Here is a 22,697-nt window from a genome sequence, read left to right as displayed (position 1 = left end):
TGTCCGGTTCTGTGGGAGGAAACCAGAGCACCCAGAGGAAACCCACACAGGACATTGCTCCTGTGACTCATGACTCAGACTATTCCTTGTTCTGGCACAGGAAGGGTAGAGGAAAAGATTAAAGAATATTTTTTTTTAAATCGTCCCTTTAAAACTGTACCACCTCTCTGACTCCTGGGATTCCTGGCTGTGCAAAGAGGAGAAGCACATCCATGTATTAGAAGCAAAGTAAACAGGAAGGAGGCACTGCCTCACAAAGAATCAGCCTCCTGCCCTGTATGTGACAGAGCTTATGGGCCTCATCAGTCATATCAAAACCCACAGAACTACAGAGTCATTCTCAATCTTGAGAAGCCACCTTAGAAGATATTAAAAACCTTCTGCAACCAAGTTTAATTTGATAAAATATTGTATTATTTTTAATTTTGTCATAGTAAGCAAAAAATCAAACCAAAATGTCAAATGTCATAGATTCACACCTTGAATGGACGAAAATTAAAACACTAAGTATTCAAATTTGTAACAGTGAGATAACTATACACTTGCTGCACATTATTAACTTAGATCACAAGTCTGAGAAGTGGTTATAGACAATTGAGGATAAAACATTATTACATAAACATACTGAAAATTGAATGGCTCATTTATTGGCAAATAAGGTGTTTTTTTAAAGTAATTCATACTAGATTTTATTCAGTTCACAATACACAGGCATAGTAAAAATAATTCAGTGGGAGGTAAGAATTAATACATTTGAAACAAGTTTTACGTTTCTAAGTTGCAAATTTGAGTGAGCCCAGTAGCCACAAGAAGATGCCAGACAGGCCACGTATAAAAATTCTGAGGCAGATTGGACATAGCTGTCCCTGTGGATGCAAAATTCATTTTACATGTTATAGTCAAATTGTATACCAATTTCCAACATTTAAGTTTTGACCTGATATAACATTCCGTTTACTTGCTTTTGCCCGTTTACATGAGTTTTAATTTGTCACTGCCAATGTTTAACATATAAAAATAGCAGAAATGGTAATAAAGCTTAAAACATCTTGTATTAAGCAATTTTAAGTTTTCTTGTATGTAACAAGCTTGTTGTCCAGAAATACACTGGAGTAGAAATTTATTGGGTATCAAAAGAATGTTCCATTAGAAACAATTTACACAGTATGTCTTTCAATAAATTTCAAGAGCCCATGTAATATTTAGTTGTGGCTCTCTCTGTGAATGTATGCTGTTTCATTTAAATTTACTCTAGATATTCTAGACCAGGGGCTCCCAACCATTAAAAAAAAACATGCCACAGAGCTTTACCATTAACTGAGGGATTTGTGGATTCCAGGTTGGGAACCCTTATGATTCCTTCCAGATTAGTAGCATTTTAAAATTTATGGATCTATAACAATCGCAAGATTTCTAAAATTTTAACCAGATTATCAATATGGGCCTTTCAATGAGTTTTAACAAACACTACACAAACATTACCATGTATGCTTTGTAAGTTTTTGGACAATGTATCAAAATTTAAGTGGAGTTCTGTTACCTAGATACAATACAGAATTAATACATGTTCATATTTAAGAAAAAACGTAATCACCATCAATAAAATTAAACTGGCAGAGATAAAGTTCCGTGGAAAATATAACACAGCTATCTAGGATGGACTCAGCATCTCCACAAGAAACGTTGACAAAAATAAGTCATCAAAAAATACAAGGGGAAATCTATTGTTTCTTGTCATAATGAGTCGGGCCATATACACCTAAGGAAATAATCGGAATTAAGTGTTCTACATAAAATTACTCAGTCACAGTGCAATACATTTTGGAAATAGGCCCTTTGGTCAAGTTCATCCCTGTTGATCAGGTTTCCATCCTGAACTCCTCCCACTTCCCTCTGAATCTTTCCTATCTACATACCTGCCCAAATGTCTTTTAACAATTGTTATTGTACCTGCCTTTACCACTTCTGGCAGCTCATTCCATATGCCCACCACCCTCTGTGTGGAAAAATTTGCCTCTCAGGTGCCCTGAAATGATCCCAAATCAATTTGCCCCTTATATCCTGTGACTGCCAAATGGTAGATAAATGGGTTGAAGATAGTTCTTACTTTGTGGCCTGAATGAATGAAAGGTGTTGATAGAATGTCAAGCTGCAAAAGAATACAAACATCTGTTCCTTCCCTACCAATCCCACATGGAGGAAAGCTGCAAGAACATGGTAACCTAGTAGAACATGGATAAAAGTAACTGTGAGCTCCCACATTAACCATAATCAACTGGCTAGTAAACCATATTTATATGGATCAAGTTTAGAAATTTCTCCCTCCTCCTGGTATCACATTCAAAATGGTATCACTGGATAGTTATTCTGCAAAGCTTGATTGAATGACAATCAACCCCTTTCTAAAACAGAAGCTTGGAAAAGTCAACTACTGGATAATTCGGGGTGGCAGGCTAGGTATTGCTTAGCACAACCACTCTACAGCGCCAGTGATTACCGATCGTGATTCAATTCCTGCTGCTGTTTGTAAGGTGGCTGTACGTTCTCAGTTTCCTTCAGGAGCTCCAGTTTCCTCCCACATTCCAAAGATGTACAGTTAGGATTAGAGAGTTGTAGGCATGCTATGTTGGTGCTGGAAGCGCGGTGACACTTGCAAGCTTCCCCCCAGCGTAATTCTTGCTGATTTGATGCAAATGACATACCTCACTGTATGGTTCGAAGTTTCAATGTAGATGCGACAAATAACCTTTTCTTTACCTGCTATCTTGAGGTGGATAAAATATCCATGGGTGTTATTAATAGCAGTGTTCTTGCAATGTATAAAAACTTCTCTTGGCTGACACACATTAATTTAAGAAAAAATGGTCATGTATCTTGATGGTTATAGGAAGTTACCACGATAAATTGACTGTCACAACTCTCCACAATACAAACTACTGCACTTGAAAAGTTTTCAGTAAGTATCAATTCACATTTAAAATCCTTCTTGATAGGAGCTTCTGGGCCTTCTTCAATCTACACACTTGACATGTGATGTACAAAGGTCTTTGATTACTAAAATATTGAATTTCTCCCTTTCTATTGCTTTGAATATGCAATATCAGCTAGTGTTTTTGAACCATGTTGAAATGCGAGTTCTCTACTGCATTTTTTGCCTCTACTTGACATTTGCATTTTCTTTTTGTTATTAGATACAAGGCATCATGACTAAACGTAAACTTGTCCCTAGTGCGCTCGTTAAGGGCCATGTGAATAATTTTCCTCTTTGCAACCCGAGAAAACTGAAGCAAACTATCGTGGTTTTTCCAGCACACACCACCAGAGTGTCTTTTTGGAAGCTCTGATTGCTCCAGGCTTAGTGTGCGGGGGCTCCGCAACATTTACTCGGCTATGTGCTAAACTGAGGCTGAGGCCGAGGGCCTGCTCCGGGCTTCGTGTCTGAGGACTCACTTCCATTCTAAATGCTATTTGCTTACTTCTATTGTTTGCACAATTTGTTTTCTTTCCCCCCTCTCTGCGTATTGAGTGTTTGTCGATGTTCTTTTGGGTTTCTTATTTTGTGGCTGGCTCAAGGTTGTACAATGTATACATACTTTGATAATAAATGTACTTTGAACACAAAGTCACTTACCCATTAAATCAGTTGTGACCTATAACATGTTTTTAAAAAGTATGAGGCTCAGATTACAAGCACTAAAATAAAAATATCTGTAAATTTGCCAAATTTGGCTCAGTTTCATACACAGCAATTCATATTTGGTTTGGCTGACATTTTCCATAAAGCATGTTACTCGTATCACTATAAACAACCCAATTTACATCATTGGTATCATGTTTTTGGAACCCACATTTCACCTGACAGCAGAGCAGTGATGGTTTCAACAAGTTTCTGAGTTAAATTCAAACTAAATATGCTGGAAACTCTCAGCGGGTCAGGCAGCATCAATGGAGAGAAAGATAGTTAACGTTTTCATCCACTAAGTTCTCCTCAGCCCTCTAGGTCAGCGACCTGAAGCTTTAACTGATGCAGTCTGACCTGCTCAGCATTAAATTATCCAGCATATTTTATTTTTAAATCGTTGAAGTGTCAGCAGAGCAACATATCAATAACACAAGACTTAGTGAGACACAGTCACCATCTAACATAGTGGTCCTGTTCCAAGAGATTAGATCAGCAAAACATTTTTTGACAAATTCGCATTGTACATTATATAGAAGACATTCAGATGTTATATTGACCACATTTTTGCCATTTTAATTTAAAGAACATAGTTTAAAACATGTACTTCATTATCGGCAGCACAGCAGTTTGCTGGTGTACAAAAGGTACATTTCAAAAAGAATTAAATGGGTTATCTCTGTTACTGATAGGCACTATATCTGGGGAGTTAACACTTTCTAATTACATTATTCATCTATTTGATATCAAGTAATTACCAATTGGATTTTTCACCAGTGTCAAGATGTGCTCTGGTGCCAGTGTATTGAAAGGAAGACTTTGTTGTTAAAAGTAAAACAAGCCAGCAGCAAATATTGACTTACATTCAAATGAAGTAACATTACAAAGCATTTCCTTCCCATCAATGAATCAATTTAAAAAAATCACCCTGTTAATATTTCACACAAATAAGAGGTTTTGAAAACAACACATTCCCAATATTCACAAAAAAAAAGTTTAAGCAGTGACAATTATTTTTATAAAGTGAAGACGACTAGGGATCATTACCAGTTGTGCAACTTTCTACAGAGGTGTTAACATAAACAGATGAAAATAACAAACTCCTCTTTGTGCTCGCCTATGGTAATTCTTCAACAGGAGACAGGTGAAAGTTCATTGTGAGTTATCCAGTACTGCAGGATAGGTTTACCATCACAGTATTTAGCTTTCCACAGATTTCAGTTATTTATAAAGTCAGCGACCTGAAGAAAAGGGTCATATGCATATCTCAGGTGATCATTGAAGTTCACAGGACATCCAGTGTGTTCTCCTCCACAGTTTTTGATTCTTTGTGATTTCCTTCATGCTTGCAATACAATTGGCTTCCAGTGGGCGTCTCACTGGAGGTACAAGATATCAAAACCACAACAGTGCAGACAGTCTGCACCTATCGTTTCAGCTTCAGGAATGAATGAAATGTTTCAGGTGGAATCATACCAAAAGAAAACTTTTTTTTTTAAATGGCCAGTTTACACCCCACCTGTGTGTCTTTCCTTCTGGCCATCAAGCAAGAAACCAGCTCTGTTAAACTTCTGTAGACCAGTACAAGAAGTGGGCTACTGAACTCACTGATTTCACAGGGACTGTGTGCACACACTCTCTCTCTCCATGCAGCAGTCACTATTGCTTCAGATCAATCTTCATTTTACTGAGCAGTAACAGTGAAATACTGGGAGAAAGGTTCTACCCTAGATCTATAGTTTGTACAAGTCTGGCAGGTAGATTCCAGTTATAGAGCTTCTTCTCTTTGCTTCTTACATTTCTGAACTATTTGGCCATTGTGGATTGATCCATTCTGGTTTTGAAGTAATTTCCCTTTCTCTCTGTCTGGCCAGGTGAAGAAAGCTTCATCACTGTCAAGTTCGGATTCCGAGATCATTAAGCTGGTGTTCTGTGCTGGAGCCTTCAGCCTGCCAACTATAATGAGACGTTTATCAGCAATGTTGTAACACAAGTGGGGCGGTGGGTACATTAGCCTGTCTTGGTTAGAATTTTCACTCCTGAAACTGCCAAGTTTGATAACACCACTTATTAGGTAACTGAGAATATAAATTTTATGAATTCAAGTAGCAGAGTTGAACTTATGCTACAACCGGCATATTCAAATCAATGCTACAAATTATTATCCAGCTGTAACTCCATTTTGAAGATAATGTACTTTGCTGATTTAACCAAATTAGGAAAACTGCATTTTAGTATACCTAAAGATATCGAAATTTTATTACCCATCAAAAAGTAACAGAATAGGAGAATCTCAGCCAAGTTTTAGAACCTGGCCCAAAAAGTCATCAAAGATCATTAATAACAAATTACACTCATTTCAAAAATGATCATTCATTTTAAACCAGTTATGTAAGAATTTACAAAGTCAATTGCAGTTTGGCCAACAGAAATAAATCCCTTTAAATCTCGTATAGTACTATGCCCATTGTTGCTCGTCTCCGCGCCTTGTGGCATATCAGTCGGCACCCTCGGCCTTTGCATAGTATGTGACTGGTTTTTTACGAGGCCGAGTTGCTTGCTCGACGCTCAACCCAGCACAGATGGAAAGCATGCAAGGAGCCGGCCAGATTCGAACCTGGGAGCTCTCGCCTCGAAGTCCGGTACGGATGCCACTACACCACCAACCAGCTGAGATCTATGCCCATGCTTATACATATATGACATGACAATAATTTGTTATTATCCATAATAAATCACATTTATTGATATTCTGGCCACAGTACACAGGAGGTTCAATCCTATAGAATACTTAGATTGTTATGACATGGTGCTTGAAAACAAATCCTAACAATCATAGGCAAGTGTGACATGATGTATTTTGGGAAGTTAAATCAGGGCAGGACTTGCAAAGGGATTGGCAGATCGGAGGAGTGTTGTTGGGGCACAAGTAGTTTCTTGGAAGTGGTAAAGCAGGTTGACAGGGAAGTGAAGGCGGCATATGACATGTTTCACAAGTACACTGCCTATATCGGGGACATGAGTTATTAGGGGTGATTTGGATGGGCTGGGTCTGTTTTCCCTGAAGTGAAGGAGGCAAGTGGTAGATCAATATAAATAGGGTAGATATCCATTTCCCTTGGTAGCAATTTCTAAGACCAGAGGGTATAAAGACCTCTATAAACCTACAGTTTATAGAAAATCTATAAACTTCAACTAATCCAAAATATAGCCATCAATGACCATTACTTTCCATATTTATTGACTTCCAATGGCTCCTTATTTGCTAAAGGTTCAAGTTTATATATTCACATATTAGTTTAGTACCTACTCAACCCTACAGCCCATTGATAACCTGGTATTCTTCCAGCTCTGGCCCACTTTGCACCCTTTCCTCCTTTCACCCCCAACATTACTGGCCACGGTGCCAACTGTCTCGGTCTCAAGTAGTAGAACTCCCTCAAGTTCCATCTACCCATCTCAAACATCTACCACTCTTAAAACAGCCTTGGTTCTTTGGTTCAATGTCAACTTTAGTTCTAGACTGTGAAGTGTTTTGGGATGCTTTTTCCTGGAGTTTCTTGCTAGTATAATTTCTAATATTATGAGTATCTGGAGAGTAAGAAGATCATCTATTACAGTCTGATACAGACTTCGATGAGACAAGGGAAATGGTGATAAGTTAAGTTCTCACCTCAAATGAATGGGTTGCACCAACAGCAGTTGATCAAGGGTGTAGTTATGAAAACTCACACGGACCAAAGCTGTGCCTTTCATTTTGTGGATGGATTATATGGAAGAACTTTTAGTCTTATTTGGGCCTCTTCCCCAGCGCTTTTTCCAATACTCGATAACTACGTTGGTGCTGTTTCCTGGACTCGCACAGGACCCAAATAGCTCATTACCTTTGCTGCAAATTCCCACATTAACATGGTCCATCTCCAACCCAACTCTTCCCACCACTAGCCTGCACCACCATAGCTTTGTCTCCACCACTAGAAGTCAGCTAACAAAAGATGTCCATAAACAAAGACTCCCACAGCAACGTCATCTACACTTTCTCCCACATTACAAGGACTCCAGTCCATTCTCCGAGTTCTTGATTCTGCTACATTCGATCCAGTGATGAGGCTTTCTGTACGGGCACCACTGAAATGTCTTCTTCCTTCCTGAACTGTTGCTTTCCTTTTGACTTACTGGTCAGAGACCTTGCCTACATCTCATATATTTCCCATGTTCTCATTCCTTCTTCTCCTGGAGGGAGCAAGGGTAGGGTCCCCTAGTCTTCACCTTCAACCCCAGCAACTTCTGTATTATTGGATCACCCTTCACAATCTTCACCAGCTTTCTCAAGATTCCATCTTACCAGACACATTTTCTCCCCATTTAAGCATATCAAAGGAACTATTCCCTTTATAACCCTCTGGTCGTTTTGTCCATCTACATAATCATATTATTTACCATTTGTAACACAAGTTCTGTAGGTTGTACAAAAATGCTGGTACTGGTAGCCAGCTCAATAAGACAGCTGAGGGTGATAGATTATTCATAAAGTCACAAACAGTTAAACTGTAAAGCAGGGGCTCCCAAGCTGGAGGCCACAGACCCTTTGGGGGTCTATGGCATAAAAAAAGATTGGGAATCCCTGCTGCAAAGTGCTAATAAATTTTTATGTATAAAGTTTACAGCAATTTTAAAAGGTATCACTGACCAACAGTGGAGTGCCTCAAAAGTGGTACTGAAGTTGGAAGTTTTAATGATGTCAACTTGGAGGAACAATTGCACAACTGGTAAACTAAAAATGGTCCTAGGTTCAGATAAGCATCCCCACAGTGAATTTTCATTTCTTATTCTGTCTGAAAATAGCAACAGGGACTGAAGAGCTGTACTAATCATCAACACTTCAAATTCTATATCCTGATATAGCATTTTTAGAATGTGCCCATTAGGAACTTAACTGTCACTGTCTGAACTGTTACTGAAGTGAAGATATAATACAACTGATGCAAGGAAACTGAACAACTATGCCTCTCTTTCAAGGATGAGCCTTCCCAAATGACACCTCAAAATGGAAACTGGAAAAATGATAGGAATATGTGGGATGAGGGAGGTATAGACAGTATAATGTTTGTACCAGATTTGCAGTGTACAGAACTTTCTTCCTGATTAGCATGTGGAAAACTGGTAATTCCATAAATTAGACAGACTGATCTCTGTAAGGGATTCCCTGATTGAGATAGTACTGAGTTAAACTTTTCCCAGGAACAGAAGTTAACTGTGCAATGGAATCCAAGCTCCATTGAGATCTACCCCACATACATTGATTCCTGGGAGTTAGCTAGTATCTCACATCTTTGATAGTGTAGTACTAGTTAACTACAGGCCTATATCAAATCTTCCCTTCCTGGGCAAGATTCTTGAGAAAGTTATTTTCAACCAACTCAACAACTTTCTGAATGTGAATAATATTCTAGAAAAGTTTCTGTCAGGTTTTAGAGCAAACCACAGCATGGAGATGGCTTTTACCGAAATTGTCAGCGATTCTAACCTCAGCGCTGATGTCAGAGTCCTCGCTCCAATTCTTCTAGATCCAAGTGCTGCCTTCAACACAACTGGCCACAACATTCTCCTAAATTGCCTTGAGAACTGGGTTGGCCTCTCTGGTAGTGCCCATAATTGGTTTCATTCACATAGCTAAGAATTTTTTTTTTTTTTTGTCTATCTTGGAGATCAGTTTCCTAAGAGATACGATGTACCTTTTGGTGTTGCTCAGGGAAGCTGCCTTGTTCCCCTACTTTTCCCCTTATACATGCTCCCCTTAGGAGACATCATTAGAGAAAATAAACTTGATTTCCACAGTTAAGCTGGTGGCACAAATTGTCTATTTTGGTTGAGCCTGATGATGATAACACCCCATCTTCTCAAACAAATGGAAGAGCAATAATTTCCTAAAACTAAATGAAGATAAAAGTGAAATACTTTTGGTTGGTCCCAAATCCAAAAGAGATAAACTTCCTGATAAACTTGGAAACTTGCCCCCCCCCCCACCCCCACCTTTGTAAAATCAGATGCCACAAGCCTGGGTGTTATCTTTGATTCAGATTTGAATTTTAAATCCCACATACAGAAAGTAATCAGAGCAGCACTTCTACACTTAAGAAATATTGCAAAAGCACGCTTGTTCCAGTCACGTAATGATGCTGATAAACTAACTCATGCCTTTATACTGAATAGACTAGATTACTGCAATGCCTGTTTTACCTGCCTTCCAAAGCAATCTATTGGCAAACTTCAACACATTTCAGAACACTGCTGCTAGACTTTTACCTAAAAGTATGTATGTTACCTAAAAGGGTGTATGGGGTGTCAGGGAGGGGTAGCAGCTCTAGTGGGGGAACATGTCGCGTCCTTTTCAGGGCGGTTAGTCCACCTTTGGTCCCCACCTGGCACTCAGCTCTCACCTGTGGCTCCCCGTAGCTGTTTGCATGCGACAGCGGCCACACCCCGGGCAACGGCTTCGACAAGCCGGCTAAACCAGGTGAGGGTAGCCGACAGGTCTCAAACCCTCAGTGAGATAGGGAGTTGTCTATCCCAGCATGTGAAGACAGACTCCGGCGGATTGAGCGGACGAGACCAGCGGAAGGTCCAACGGTCAAGAAGGTGGTCTCTGCAAGCGTCGTGGAATGTGTAGAGCAGGACAAGACACAGAAGACATCCTGGTCATCCACTGCGCCTAGTCCCATCTCCAGCCGCCTCGACTCTGTCTTGCCACTGGATCCAGATGGAAATTGGGAAGAGAGAGTGAGGCTGATGCTGCGCAACTCTCCCTCACTTAAATCCAAGTCACGCGCTAGTCTCGACACCATCATAATGGTGTCGAGGTCCTCATCGACGTACAATGGACGAACAACAACAACAACACCTAAAACCATGATGAGGGAATATCACTCCCATACTAGCTCTTTTAGAGTCAATTTAAAGTTCCCTTACTTGTTTTTAAAGCTCTTAATGGTCTGAGACAAGAGTACATCACAGAATTCTTTTTGTTTTATAATCCTGCTCGAGCTCTCAAGTCTTGTTCTGCCAGCTTCTTAAATTTAAACAATCTCCCACAAAAGATAATTGGCAGGTCAGCTTTTTTGAACTACACTCCTAAACTATGGAATTCAATACCTAAAACTAGCTGACACTTTTAAACACCAAATCAAAACCTATTTATTGAACCTTGCTTTTAACTAATATATTTTTGTCTTTTATTTTCATGTTTATTTTATTTTCATATTAGTATTTTTATCCCATTGTAAAACACTTTGAACTACATTGTGTGTATGAAAAGTGCTCTAAATAAATTATTAAAATTATTATTGATTCTGAGATTGCATTGGCTAGTGGGAAGAGTAAGACGTATATTAACACATGATATGTCATTGTGTCAACAAGAGGTCCAGACATCAATAAATTTCTGTAGATTTTCCAAGAGCAAAACATTTCTATTACACCAAAAGGAGCAAACTTTTCCCTGAAATTGAATAGCTTTTTGGAAGACAGAACAAGATATTCCTTACACAGAGAATGAAAACTGATAAAAGGGCATAAAGAGATGAGAGTGGCGGTAAACAAACTATACAGCAATCCCCAAAAGTCACAGCTTCAGCGCTTCTTTCTTATCCCAGTACCTGGCTTGGAAGTAATCTTAAATTCCATACTTTCATGATCATCTGTTGCATCTAATATTTTATATCTGCTTTTTCTTCTAGGCTTTCCTTTTCGCCTGAAACAGGAATAATTTATAATTATAATTTATTTCAACCAAGGTTCATATCTTAATTATAAACAAAATAAGAAGATTGATAATATGTGTGTGATACTTGGCAGCAAACTTTTTACTTCAGACTAATTTATAAAGTGGAACCACTGTTCCTTAAAAGTTAAAAGATGGAATCTACAACAGATTATCAAACTCAAATAAGAAAAGGAGGACACTAACAAAAGTAATGAAATAAAAGATCTGTTTGACATTCTCCTTGAATTCCAGGGACGAAGGGGCTAACCTATGAGGAGAGATTGAGTCGCCTGGGACTATACTCTCTGGAGTTCAGAAGACTGAGAGGGGATCTTATAGAAACATACAAAATTTTGAAAGGGATAGATAAGATAGAAGTAGGAAAGTTATTTCCATTGGTAGGTGAGACTAGAACTAGGGGACATTGTCTCAAGATTCAGGGGAGAAGATTTAGGACGGAGATGAGGAGAAACCGTTTTTCCCCAGAGAATCTGTGGAATTCTCTGCCCAGGGAAGCAGTTGAGGATTCCTCACTAAATACATTTAAGAAACAGTTAGATAGGTTTTTACATAGTAGGGGAATTAAGGGTTATGGGTAAAAGGCAGGTAGATGGAGCTGAGTTTATGGACAGATCAGCCATGATCTTATCGAACGGAGGGGCAGGCTCGATGGGCCGGATGGCCGACTCCTGCTCCTATTTCTTATGTTCTTACTAATTCCTTCATCGGACATGATTTACAGGCCAGTTTTGCTTTTATTGTCCATACTTCACTTTACAGCCCTTAAATCAAATAAACTTTCTAGGCCATGACACAGGGGAGTCAGACTTAGAACAGAAAATCTTTTTTGCTCAAAAGATAAGAGTGGACCAGGTAAGATTTTAATAACAGGCTGCTAACTCTTTGCACATGATTACCATTAACTGTATTTTTTTTTAAATTCCTGATTTATTTAATTACCCGAATTTAAATTCTCCAGGTCTCTTGGTCAGACTTGAACTTGCACTCCCAGATCACAAGTAAAGGTTCTGCCAGTAATACCACAGCATCAGAACCAAAGGCCAGCACACTGATGCATGATGGTACACTGGCTAATGCTTATTCAGCTGTGGACACAAAGCCTTAAGCCATTGACTCGCCCTAGGGTCATATTCCGTTAAGTCACTTTGCACTGACCACTGATTACAACAACTCTTATGACATGGCAACAAGGGTACAGATGTCAAGAATAGCCTCTTCCTATATGGCATTCAATGAGCTATGCTAGGGTTCTGTTCCTGAGAACAGTCCATTTTCAGTAACTACTCATAACGCAAAACTCTCTAGACACTTGCTACAATTCTTACATTTCATCAAATATTGACCCCAACACTAACTATAATACAAACACACACAAAATACGGGACAATAGACAATAGGTGCAGGAGTAGGCCATTCGGCCCCTCGAGCCAGCACCGCCATTCACTGTGATCATGGCTGATCATCCACAATCAGTACCCTGTTCCTGCCTTCTCCCCATATCCCTTAACTCCACTATCTTTAAGAGCTCTATCTAACTCTTTCTTGAAAGAATCCAGAGAATTGGCCTCCACTGCCTTCTGAGGCAGAGCATTCCACAGAACCACAACCCTCTGTGCGAAAAAGTTTTTCCCTCAACTCCCTTCTAAATGGTCTACCCCTTATTCTTAAACTGTAGCCTCTGGTTCTGGACTCACCCAACATCGGGAACATGTTTCCTGCCTCTAGCGTGTCCAATCCCTTAATAATCTTATATGTTTCAATCAGATCCCCTCTCATCCTTCTAAATACCAGTGTATACAGGCCCAATCATTCCAATCTTTCAACATATGACATTCCCACCATCCTTGGAATTAACCCAGTGAACCTATGCTACACTCCCTCCATTGCAAGAATGTCCTTCCTCAAATTTGGAGACCAAAACTGCACACAATACTCCAGATGGGGTCTCACCAGGGCCTTGTACAACTGCAGAAGGACTTCTTTGCTCCTCTTTGAGACGAACTCAAGAGTCAGGTGGTATCTATGGAAATAAATAAACGGACGACATTTCTGTCCAAGACCCATTTCTTCAGGACTGAAAAGAAAGGTGGAAAGAAGCCAGAATAAAAAAAGGTGAGGGAAGGAGGAGGAGGATAACTAGAAGGTGATGGGTGAAGCCAGGTGTGAGGGAAAGATAAAAGGCTGAAGAAGAAATCTGATAGGAGAGAAGAGTGGATCACAGGAGAAAGGGAAGGAGGAAGGGACCCTTAAGCCTGTTAGTTTCCTCTTTTCTTGTTTAAGTTTGATAATCTATTAGATTCCATTTTATTTATGCCCCAGGGAGCCCTTTCAGTTTTGCTGTTCAGTGCAAGTTCTTTTTTGAAAATCACCAACATACTGTAGGTTTAATAGTGACAGGTTTTCTATTTTATTTGCCCACCCCCCATCTTCCACCTAATGAAGACACGGGCCTCTATAATAAGAGAAAGAGAAAACCTGTATTTATATACCGGAGTACCTCTGATATAACCTCTACTGCCACACGGGAACTTGTAGTCAATTCGTGTACAGCATGCAAAAATTATTGGATAATCTCTTTTAATGGCAAGTTGATTGAGGGATAAGTTATGGCCAATACAGGAGCTACAGTAACTACTCTGATCAAACCAAATAACAGAATATAAAAGGATTGGACTGAACACAGTATGATTACTGCACATTTATAATAGACAAGGGGAAAATGTATACTGTTAACTTCAGAACAATAAGTCTCAGATTTCTTGATTTAAAAGACAGATAATATGGATTTAAAAAGTGCAATAATACAATCAAGCTACAGGTGAGTAGACTTGTCATTCATCACCCTCAAGGTTATTCAGGGCCTTGTGCTTCAAGCATGGATCACTTCACTTTCCGAAAAGTTTTATACACTTAAATCATAGTGGACATTCCCAATTTGTCCTTCTCATAGAATTAGTCAACAATGAGTCAATTTCCAGTAGTATTAAGGATTTAGCAACAGTACCATTAGGAAAAAAAAGCCTGTCATACCTCTACTGAATGCAAAACTGTGGAATAGTTGTATTTTAAACCTCCTATGCAACTTTGCCATCCAGTCCACCAACCTCCCCGCCATTTTACTAGTCAACAAATCAAACTAAACCAGACTAAAAAAAATGTAGCATCTAACTAAATGGAGGCTCTTTTGTTGCTGAGCGCCGTGTCATAAAAATACAGCAACACACATTCAGTTAGCCAGGCAAAACCTTTAAATACATCATCAGTGATTCATCTTTCTATTCAGCAATAATTTAACTTTGTAGATGAGATTGGAAGGTAATATATGTACATACTTCAAAGGAGGTTTTTAAACAATACAAGTGGCTTAAGGAGCACTCAAAGTAAGAAGCCATTGCAGACTGCAGAGATATTCTCACCTTTTACAGAAGCAGTGTACCATCCAAAGTAAAATGCCAATGGAGACCAGTATGACAAATGCAGCTATGACAACGTAGAGCACACTCCATTCTACAGGCAGAGAAAGATTAAAGGAAGTAAATATTTTGAAATTTTACCAAAATACGCAAATGTGATAATGATTTACTATGATGCACGTATTTATGTTCCACAAGCATGTTGACTTCAGGTGCAAAAATTACTTATGCTCCAAACAGCTTGCATCTATTCAGAAGCTGCTGGAAATGTGAAATAAAATTACTGAAATAATTAGGTGCCCCAGAAGGAGAGAAAAAGAGAAACATGAAAAAAGAAGTAGGTGGTTTATTCTTTTGGTTAACACCTTCAAAATGTTCCAACACATTTCTTCAACATTGTAAATCCACGTTGCCTCTTTCCAAGTGTATTACTTTCCAGATGCCATTTTGCCATTTTCTACATAACAGATTTAAGCATATCCCCCTCACAACGACTCAGATTAACTCATCCACAACTGCTTGTTTTCTTTCAACTTCAAATTTGTGAAATAATCTATGGAATGTTGGGAAGTGACGGAGTGCCTTGCATCTGCATAGCCACTTCCATTGAAACCCAAGAGTACAGTTCAAGACCTGAGAACATATTTCCTTTCTGTCCCATTAATTTTCCCCGAACTACTTATTTACAAATGCCAATTTATTTAAGGGAAGTGGGGAAGAGAAAGGTACGAGAAGAGAGATTAATAAATAAAAGTTAACCTAGAGCACTCTATTGTTTACTACAATGAAGCAAATCAGCCCCAAATACATTATGCAGTGAAAAATAATGTGCATCAATTTGTTTGCATAAGAGCATCAGATTCAACGTTGGCCTCACACCACTTTCCCATTCCCCATAGTTATAACATCTATCAATGGCCACTTGAATAATCTCCACAGCTCACTGTGATTTACAATTAAAGATCTCAAAAGTTACAATAACCAGAGAGGAAATTAAGAACACATCACAAGAGATTCTGCAGATGCTGGAAATCCAGGGTAACACACGCAAAATGCTGGAGGAACTCAGTAGGTTAACGGGAGTAAACCATCTGGTTCTCTGAGCTGCTCCACCATTCATCAAGATTACAGCTGATGCTCAATGTCAGTATGTTTCAACATCATCATTACATTGCTCTATTTCCTCCACATCCAGGACTCTCACAATCTGTTTCAAATAAACATAGTGACTACGTGTCTGCAGTTTTCCAAGCTGAAAAGTTCCAAAGGCTCATTATCTAAGTGAAGAAACTTTTCCACATCACAGTCCTAAAACAACCTATTATTCTCAAGCAACACACATCAAATCAGTCCTGACAAAGGGTCTCGGCCTGAAACATCGACTATACCTCTTCCTAGAGATGCTGCCTGGCCTGCTGCGTTCAGCAGCAAATTTGATGTGTGTTGCTTGAATTTCCAGCATCTGCAGAATTCCTTGTGTTTACTATTATTCTCAAACTGTGCCTCTTAGACCTAGGCTCGTCAGACGGGGGAGACATCCTTTCTGCAATCTAGCCCATCAAGGAGAATAACAAATGGGAAAAAAGTAAATTCTGACTAGCTATTTAAATACTTTAAGTATACAGTACTGTACAAAAGTCTTAGGCACATATATATAGCTAGGGTGCTCTAGACCTTTGCACAGTACCGTAGATAAAGACTGATAATACTTCAATCATTCTATAACTTACCACAGTTGCTTTCTCCATCTCCGAGGTGAGCTCGAATGAAGTTCTCCATCCAGAATGGGTCACAGATGCAGCGCTTATTGAAAGAATCACACCGACCATGGTCTGAGCAATTCAACTGACAAACTTTAATCAGGAGACAGCAAATAGAAGTGAAGGAGGGGAACAGAGCAGGTTAGTAACGGCTAGCTGTAAAAACATGCTTTTAGACTTTAAAGGAATTATTTTGGCTTCAGTTGCAAATAAATAGAGAACCCATGGAGTATTCTTCTCTAAACATGTGAATTTGTATACATTTCCTGTTGGCTCTTTATTCCAAAGTAAATCTATCTATACTCCTATTTCTAAGTTAGTTTTTTTATGTTAAGATTTTTTTCCAATAAAAATACAAGTTAGTTGAGGTAAACCAATTCAATACTTGTGTGAGATTTATGTGCACAAGATCTTGCAAGCACACTAAGCTGCATTTCTTAATGGCAAGCAGAAATGTGGCTGGACAGTTAATCTAATCATGCATGCAAATAGCATTCTGAGAAGCAGTCAAACTTGATGGGCTGCATGGTGAGTCAATGCATGGCAACCAAGAGTTTAGTATGGGGAAAAATAGAGGGGAGAATAAAATCCTTGTGCCATAAGAAAACATTCCTTGGTGAAATACTGTAAAGAGTTGTAGAAATCTCTCGCAAGGCTAAGCAAAGCAATATGGGCATCAATGAAAGCAACTTCACAGCTTAAAAAAGTACTTAAGATGTTTTCAATTTCCTTACAAGATATTGCCCTGAGAACTAAACATCCCTGAAAATTCTGTAATCTGAAAGTTATCTTTACAGCAGCTATGTTGCACATTGTATCATGTAATTCATAACCAAATGTAAACAACAAGGTTTATATCATGTAATTTATGAACTACAACATAAACTAGTTCTTTAGTTATTGGTAGATGTAGACATCTAGAATAAATATGCAAATTATAGTGTTACGATGGGGCAGGATACAATATTACATTTGGAACCTATTTACAAACGTTAACAAAGCTCAACAAAATGATTTTAATTTTGTAAATCAATTAAGTTATACAATTCTTTTAAGTAAATGATTTTGTTTGGCTTTGAAAACAAATGGACTTCGTGCCAGCTTTGTTTATCAGTTCAGCAGTCCAAATAGATTAACTTCATTCTATTCATTTGCAACACAAGCACCATACTTATATAAACATGCTAAAGCCATAGCATTAAGCACTTGCCAAGTTACAAACTAGAACTACCATATAACAATCACAGATAATGAACATGCAGGCTTGTGAAATGCAGAGCAGGTTAGCAAAATGTACCCATTTGGTTTTATTTTCTTTTTGAAAGAAAGAACCTGGTGCAAGTAATCTTGATAACAAGGACAAATCCAGAAATGGTGCAATTCTAGAACTGACACTAATGCATCAATATTAATAACATTTAGAAATCAACTAACCCTCATTTTAAATAACCATATTACACTTTCCTGTATATTTATGGACTATTAAGTGGCTATTAGGTGGCGGTTTGAGTTAAGATGGGTACAAGCCATCTTTGGGTAATTACCATTTCGCTCTTACAACTGTCCTTGAGTTGGAAAATACACAAAACAAACTCCATATACTAACCATACTTCACAATATTATAATAAACAGCATCAAAAGCACACAAGAATGATAATAACAATTATTAAAAGTGGAGTAAGAGATTAAACCAGTTTCTGCCGTTCATAGGAACACACATATGAACATAAACTTGACTTTTGATTGTCATAACATTATGAAAACTTATGGAAAGTGTCCATCAATCTGGTGTTTGTAACCCATGAACAGAATGTAGTAACTAGATAGGAATCATTGGATATGCAATGTTATCAGTTATGCTAATGTCTTTAAATTGAACAAGACAGATTACTTTCCAGTCTGTAATTTCAAAGAGGATTCTACGAGACTTTAGCAAGCAGGGAGTTTTAATTTTTCTTAACATATACAACAGGGTTTGACTCAAAGGTCAAAGTTTTTTTAGGTTAAAAAAAAGGATAAAGTTCACATTATTTAAAAGGATAAATGAAAGTAATCTCTTTGCACACATCTTCATTAAGGCAAAACTGCATTGGAATGGACAAATGTGAAAAAAACATATATACATGTTTTTGCTGAACTATTTACCCCTGCAGATTCTTCTAACGTGGGATAGTGAGATGACGACTGGGCAGAAAACAGGACCCTAACCTTTAACCTCCTCAATAAAGATTTGGAGTTATTGTATAACAAGCCCTCAAAAACTCAGAGTTCAAAAAGAAAAATGTGAGCTTGATTAACTTGTTTGAAGTTATTCCAGGTACCAACAGAATCAATGCTATTTATTCATAAAATTGTTTTTAAGGTTCTGTGATCAGAATTGATCTCCGATCAAAAGTAACTTGAAACTTTTCATGGTAATAAGATCATCATATTAATAAGACCAGTTACTCTTTACAATAATGCCTCCCTTTTTAAAAGGGAGTCCAAAACTAAGTAACTTCATGTGCATATACCTATAATCAAAAATATCTAATAATTATCACTCACTGACTGTAGATACTTGGAGAGCACGAAAAATTAGAAAGTCTGATTTCTGTTTCCGAAATTTATTCTTCAGTATGCGAGCAACATCCTTTCCCTTCAATACCTGATGTGCCTGTGTATTTCTTACACAGAAAATAATTTGCGTGCTGTGAAAATAATTGAATAGAATCACAAAACATTGTGTGACTAAAGTGACAATTCTACACTGTCCATGTTTTACATAAATCCTTCTTTATCACCATTTTTTGTAAACAAAAAAAAATGAGACAGTCTTTAGACAAGAAACAACTGTGAAGGGTCACATGGACCACTATATTTGGTCATCAAGTAAAAGAAACTACGGAACAATAAATAATTTATTATGCAAAGTCAAATATTTAAGTACACAGTGCCAATAACCGGCATCAATTACTACAGAGAAATTACTAACTTTGTTCATTATTATCTAAACTGAAGAAAATGAATTAGACCATAAGATATAGGAGCAGAAGTGGGCCATTCGGCCCATCAAGTCTGCTCCGCCATTCAATTATGGGCTGATCCAATTCTTCCAGTCATCTCCACTCCCCTGCCTTCTCCCCATATCCTTTGATGCCCTGGCTTATCAAGAAGCTATCTATCTCTGCCTTAAATACACCCAATGACTTGCCTCCACAGCCGCTCATGGCAACAAATTCCACAGAATTACCACACTCTCACGAAAGTAATTTCTCTGCATCTCAGTTCTAAAAGGACGTCCTTCAATCCTGAAGTCGTGCCCTCTTGTCCTAGAATCCCTTACCATTGGAAATAACTTTGACATATCTAATCTGTTCAGGCCTTTTAACATTCGGAATGTTTCTATGAGATCCTCCCTCATTCTACTGAACTCCAGGGAATACAACCCAAGAGTTGCCAGATGTTCCTCATACGGTAACCCTTCCATTCCTGGAATCATTCTTGCGAATCTTCTCTGAACTCTCTCCAATGTCAGTATATTCTTTCTAAAATAAGGAGCCCAAAACTGCACACAATACTCATGTGATCTCACGAGTGCCTTATAGAGCCTCAACATCACATCCCTGCTCTTATATTCTATATTTCTAGAAATGAATGCCAACATTGCATTCGCCTTCTCCACAACCAACTCATCCTGGAGGTTAACCTTTAGGGTATCTTGCACAAGGACTCCCAAGTCTCTTTGCATCTCTGCATTTTGAATTCTCTCCCCATCTAAATAATTGTCTGCCCATTTATTTCTTCCCCCAAAGTGTGTGACCATACACTTTCCAACATTGTATTTCATTTGCCACTTCTTTGCCCATTCCCCTAAACTATCCAAGTCTCTCTGCAGGCGCTCTGTTTCCTCAACACTACCCGCTCCTCCACCTATCTTTGCATCATTGGCAAATTTAGCCACAAATTCATTAATACCATAGTCCAAATTACGTACAACTAGAACTGAGATATAGGGTTTGCAACAAAATGGGGGAGCTTACATTTAATTAAGAGATCACCTAAGAATGCTTTTCAATGCAAGGTTATATGAGATAAGAATATCCCATTCATAAAGAAAACATCATTATTCATGGTACCTTTCATGGCCCTTCAAAGGATGCATGAAAACTCTTACTTTGTAAGTAGAATCATTGTTGGAATGTAAACACAAAACTCCTTACCTCTGTTCAGTGTAGGGCTGAATTTTTTGCACAGTAATATCCGAATCAAGGACACCCAGTAGGACAGCTATTTGCCGGATTAGCATGCCCTTTTGCCTCTCAGTTAACTGGCTGACACTGATGTCCAAGATTATTTCTACAAGGTCATTCTTTCTGGGATCTAAAACCAAAAAGGAAAATTTTATTTTCACTATTTGAAAGAGCACATTTTAAAGTCCAAGATTTGTATTTGGACTCATCATGCCTTACCCAAATTCAGCAAGCAATTTTCCATGTAGCACAACAGTAGAGTTAATGAGCAGTGCTGCAGAAATTAAGAGCAAAATACCATTGCAAGAAGTAGTTTGTGAACCCGTTGGCGTTAGTTGCTTTTCTGCATTAATTACTCATGAAATGAGGTGACTAGGGCTGGGTGGACTGGTTTTCCTCAGAGGCATTATGGACTCAACACACTAAATGGCTTTCTTCAATGCTGCAACCACAAACAAGATTGCAAGATTGAACTCAGAACTCAGCTGTCTTGATGAAGGGTCTCCAGTCTGAAACTTTGACTCTACTCTTTTCCATAGATGCTACCTGGCCCTGCTGAGTTCCCCCAGCATTTTGTGTATGTTGCTATCATTTGACGCTTCTGATTTCCTAGACTTTACCAATGCCCCAGATTTTGCTGTTAGGCATTAGCTTTATAGGACAAACACCTATCTAGCCTAATGACACTAACTCCCAGCTCGAGACTACAGCCCTCTAAATTAAATAATACCTGAAGAGATCTTTAGCTCTACAAGTGCAATCCTCCAAGTACTTCCTAAGATTAAGTTCAATCTCTTCCAACGTTTCAGACAGTAAATTCCAGACTCAAACCATCCTTCAGGGAAGAAAACTTGTCATTTCACTCCAATCTCCCAAACAACTGCATTAAATCTCTGTTCTTCTGATCTCTGAAATCTGCAGATTTCCTCATGTTTGCATTAAATCTCTGCTCCTCTGCTAACACTGGACAGCAAAGATTTTGCTTCCTAAATACTTCTGGGTGTCCCTTATGGATTTTGGGCTGCTGGTCATGAAAATTGCAATGGAATTTCCTTATCATGCACCATATTAAAAAAAACACCTAATTTGTTATTTCTATTAATAATTCAAGTCTATTAAAATGTTGCCCACAATATAAGCTGAAATCATGAAGTGCAACTTGTCACAAAAGATTCATTATCTGCATTCCCATTTTGATTTCTTCCCTGCAAATCTTGGAGCTGTCAGTGACGAGCATGGTGAAAAGTTTCAGCAGGTCATTGTGACCATGTAGAAACAGTATCAGGGCAACTGGAATCCACCAGTGCTGGCTGATTATTGTTGGACACTGAATACAAAAAACAAAATCATCAAAACATTTTTAGCTTAGTTGAACTATTGCAAAGCATCAGCTCCCTTATGCAATTAAACACATCAAAGTCAATAAAAGTTCATTTGTTGTTTCCCCAAATTCCCAAGTGATACAAGTCTGAAATTCTATTTGTGTTCAGCTTCCAGCGGTCTATCATAAACAAATGAAATTTCTGGGGAAGCAACACTTACAAAATGAAATGTGTTGCCCAGTGTAATCATTATAAAGAATTCTCAAGGAACAAACTAGGGAAAAATAAAGTACATTTTGTATGCTGGGATAGTGCCAGTGGTGGACAAGAGGTCCAAAAGTGCCACTTGAAAAGCAACAAGGAATGTTTCTGGTACACATGTCAATATTCCTCCCTCAACTAAACACAGCAAACAAAAGATGAACTGGTTATTTTCTCACAATTTGCTGATGTATAATGCTTGTTGCACTCATTACTTAACAGCTATCGCATTCCTCAAATAATTGC

The 22,697-nt window shown here is 38.4% G+C and overlaps 1 protein-coding gene across 3 annotated transcripts in view; it reads right to left on the bottom strand.

Annotated features, from left to right (window-relative positions):
- Positions 1-421: 421 nt before the first annotated feature.
- The window catches only part of LOC134338197 (dyslexia-associated protein KIAA0319-like protein), a 92,275-nt gene continuing 69,999 nt past the window's right edge, over positions 422-22,697 (bottom strand). For all 3 annotated transcript variants that reach the window (XM_063033849.1, XM_063033851.1, XM_063033852.1), the window contains exons 16-21: positions 20,839-20,998; positions 19,184-19,326; positions 16,606-16,728; positions 14,879-14,969; positions 11,335-11,429; positions 422-5,635 (exon numbers count right to left, since the gene is read on the bottom strand). In XM_063033849.1, the coding sequence (XP_062889919.1) occupies positions 5,448-5,635; positions 11,335-11,429; positions 14,879-14,969; positions 16,606-16,728; positions 19,184-19,326; positions 20,839-20,998 (800 nt within the window). In that variant the 3' untranslated portion in view covers positions 422-5,447. The remainder of the gene's footprint in view (positions 5,636-11,334; positions 11,430-14,878; positions 14,970-16,605; positions 16,729-19,183; positions 19,327-20,838; positions 20,999-22,697) is intronic.

This window comes from Mobula hypostoma, chromosome 26 (assembly GCF_963921235.1).
Source record: "Mobula hypostoma chromosome 26, sMobHyp1.1, whole genome shotgun sequence".
Classification (NCBI taxonomy): domain Eukaryota; kingdom Metazoa; phylum Chordata; class Chondrichthyes; order Myliobatiformes; family Myliobatidae; genus Mobula; species Mobula hypostoma.
This window is presented reverse-complemented; position numbering and strand designations above follow the sequence as displayed.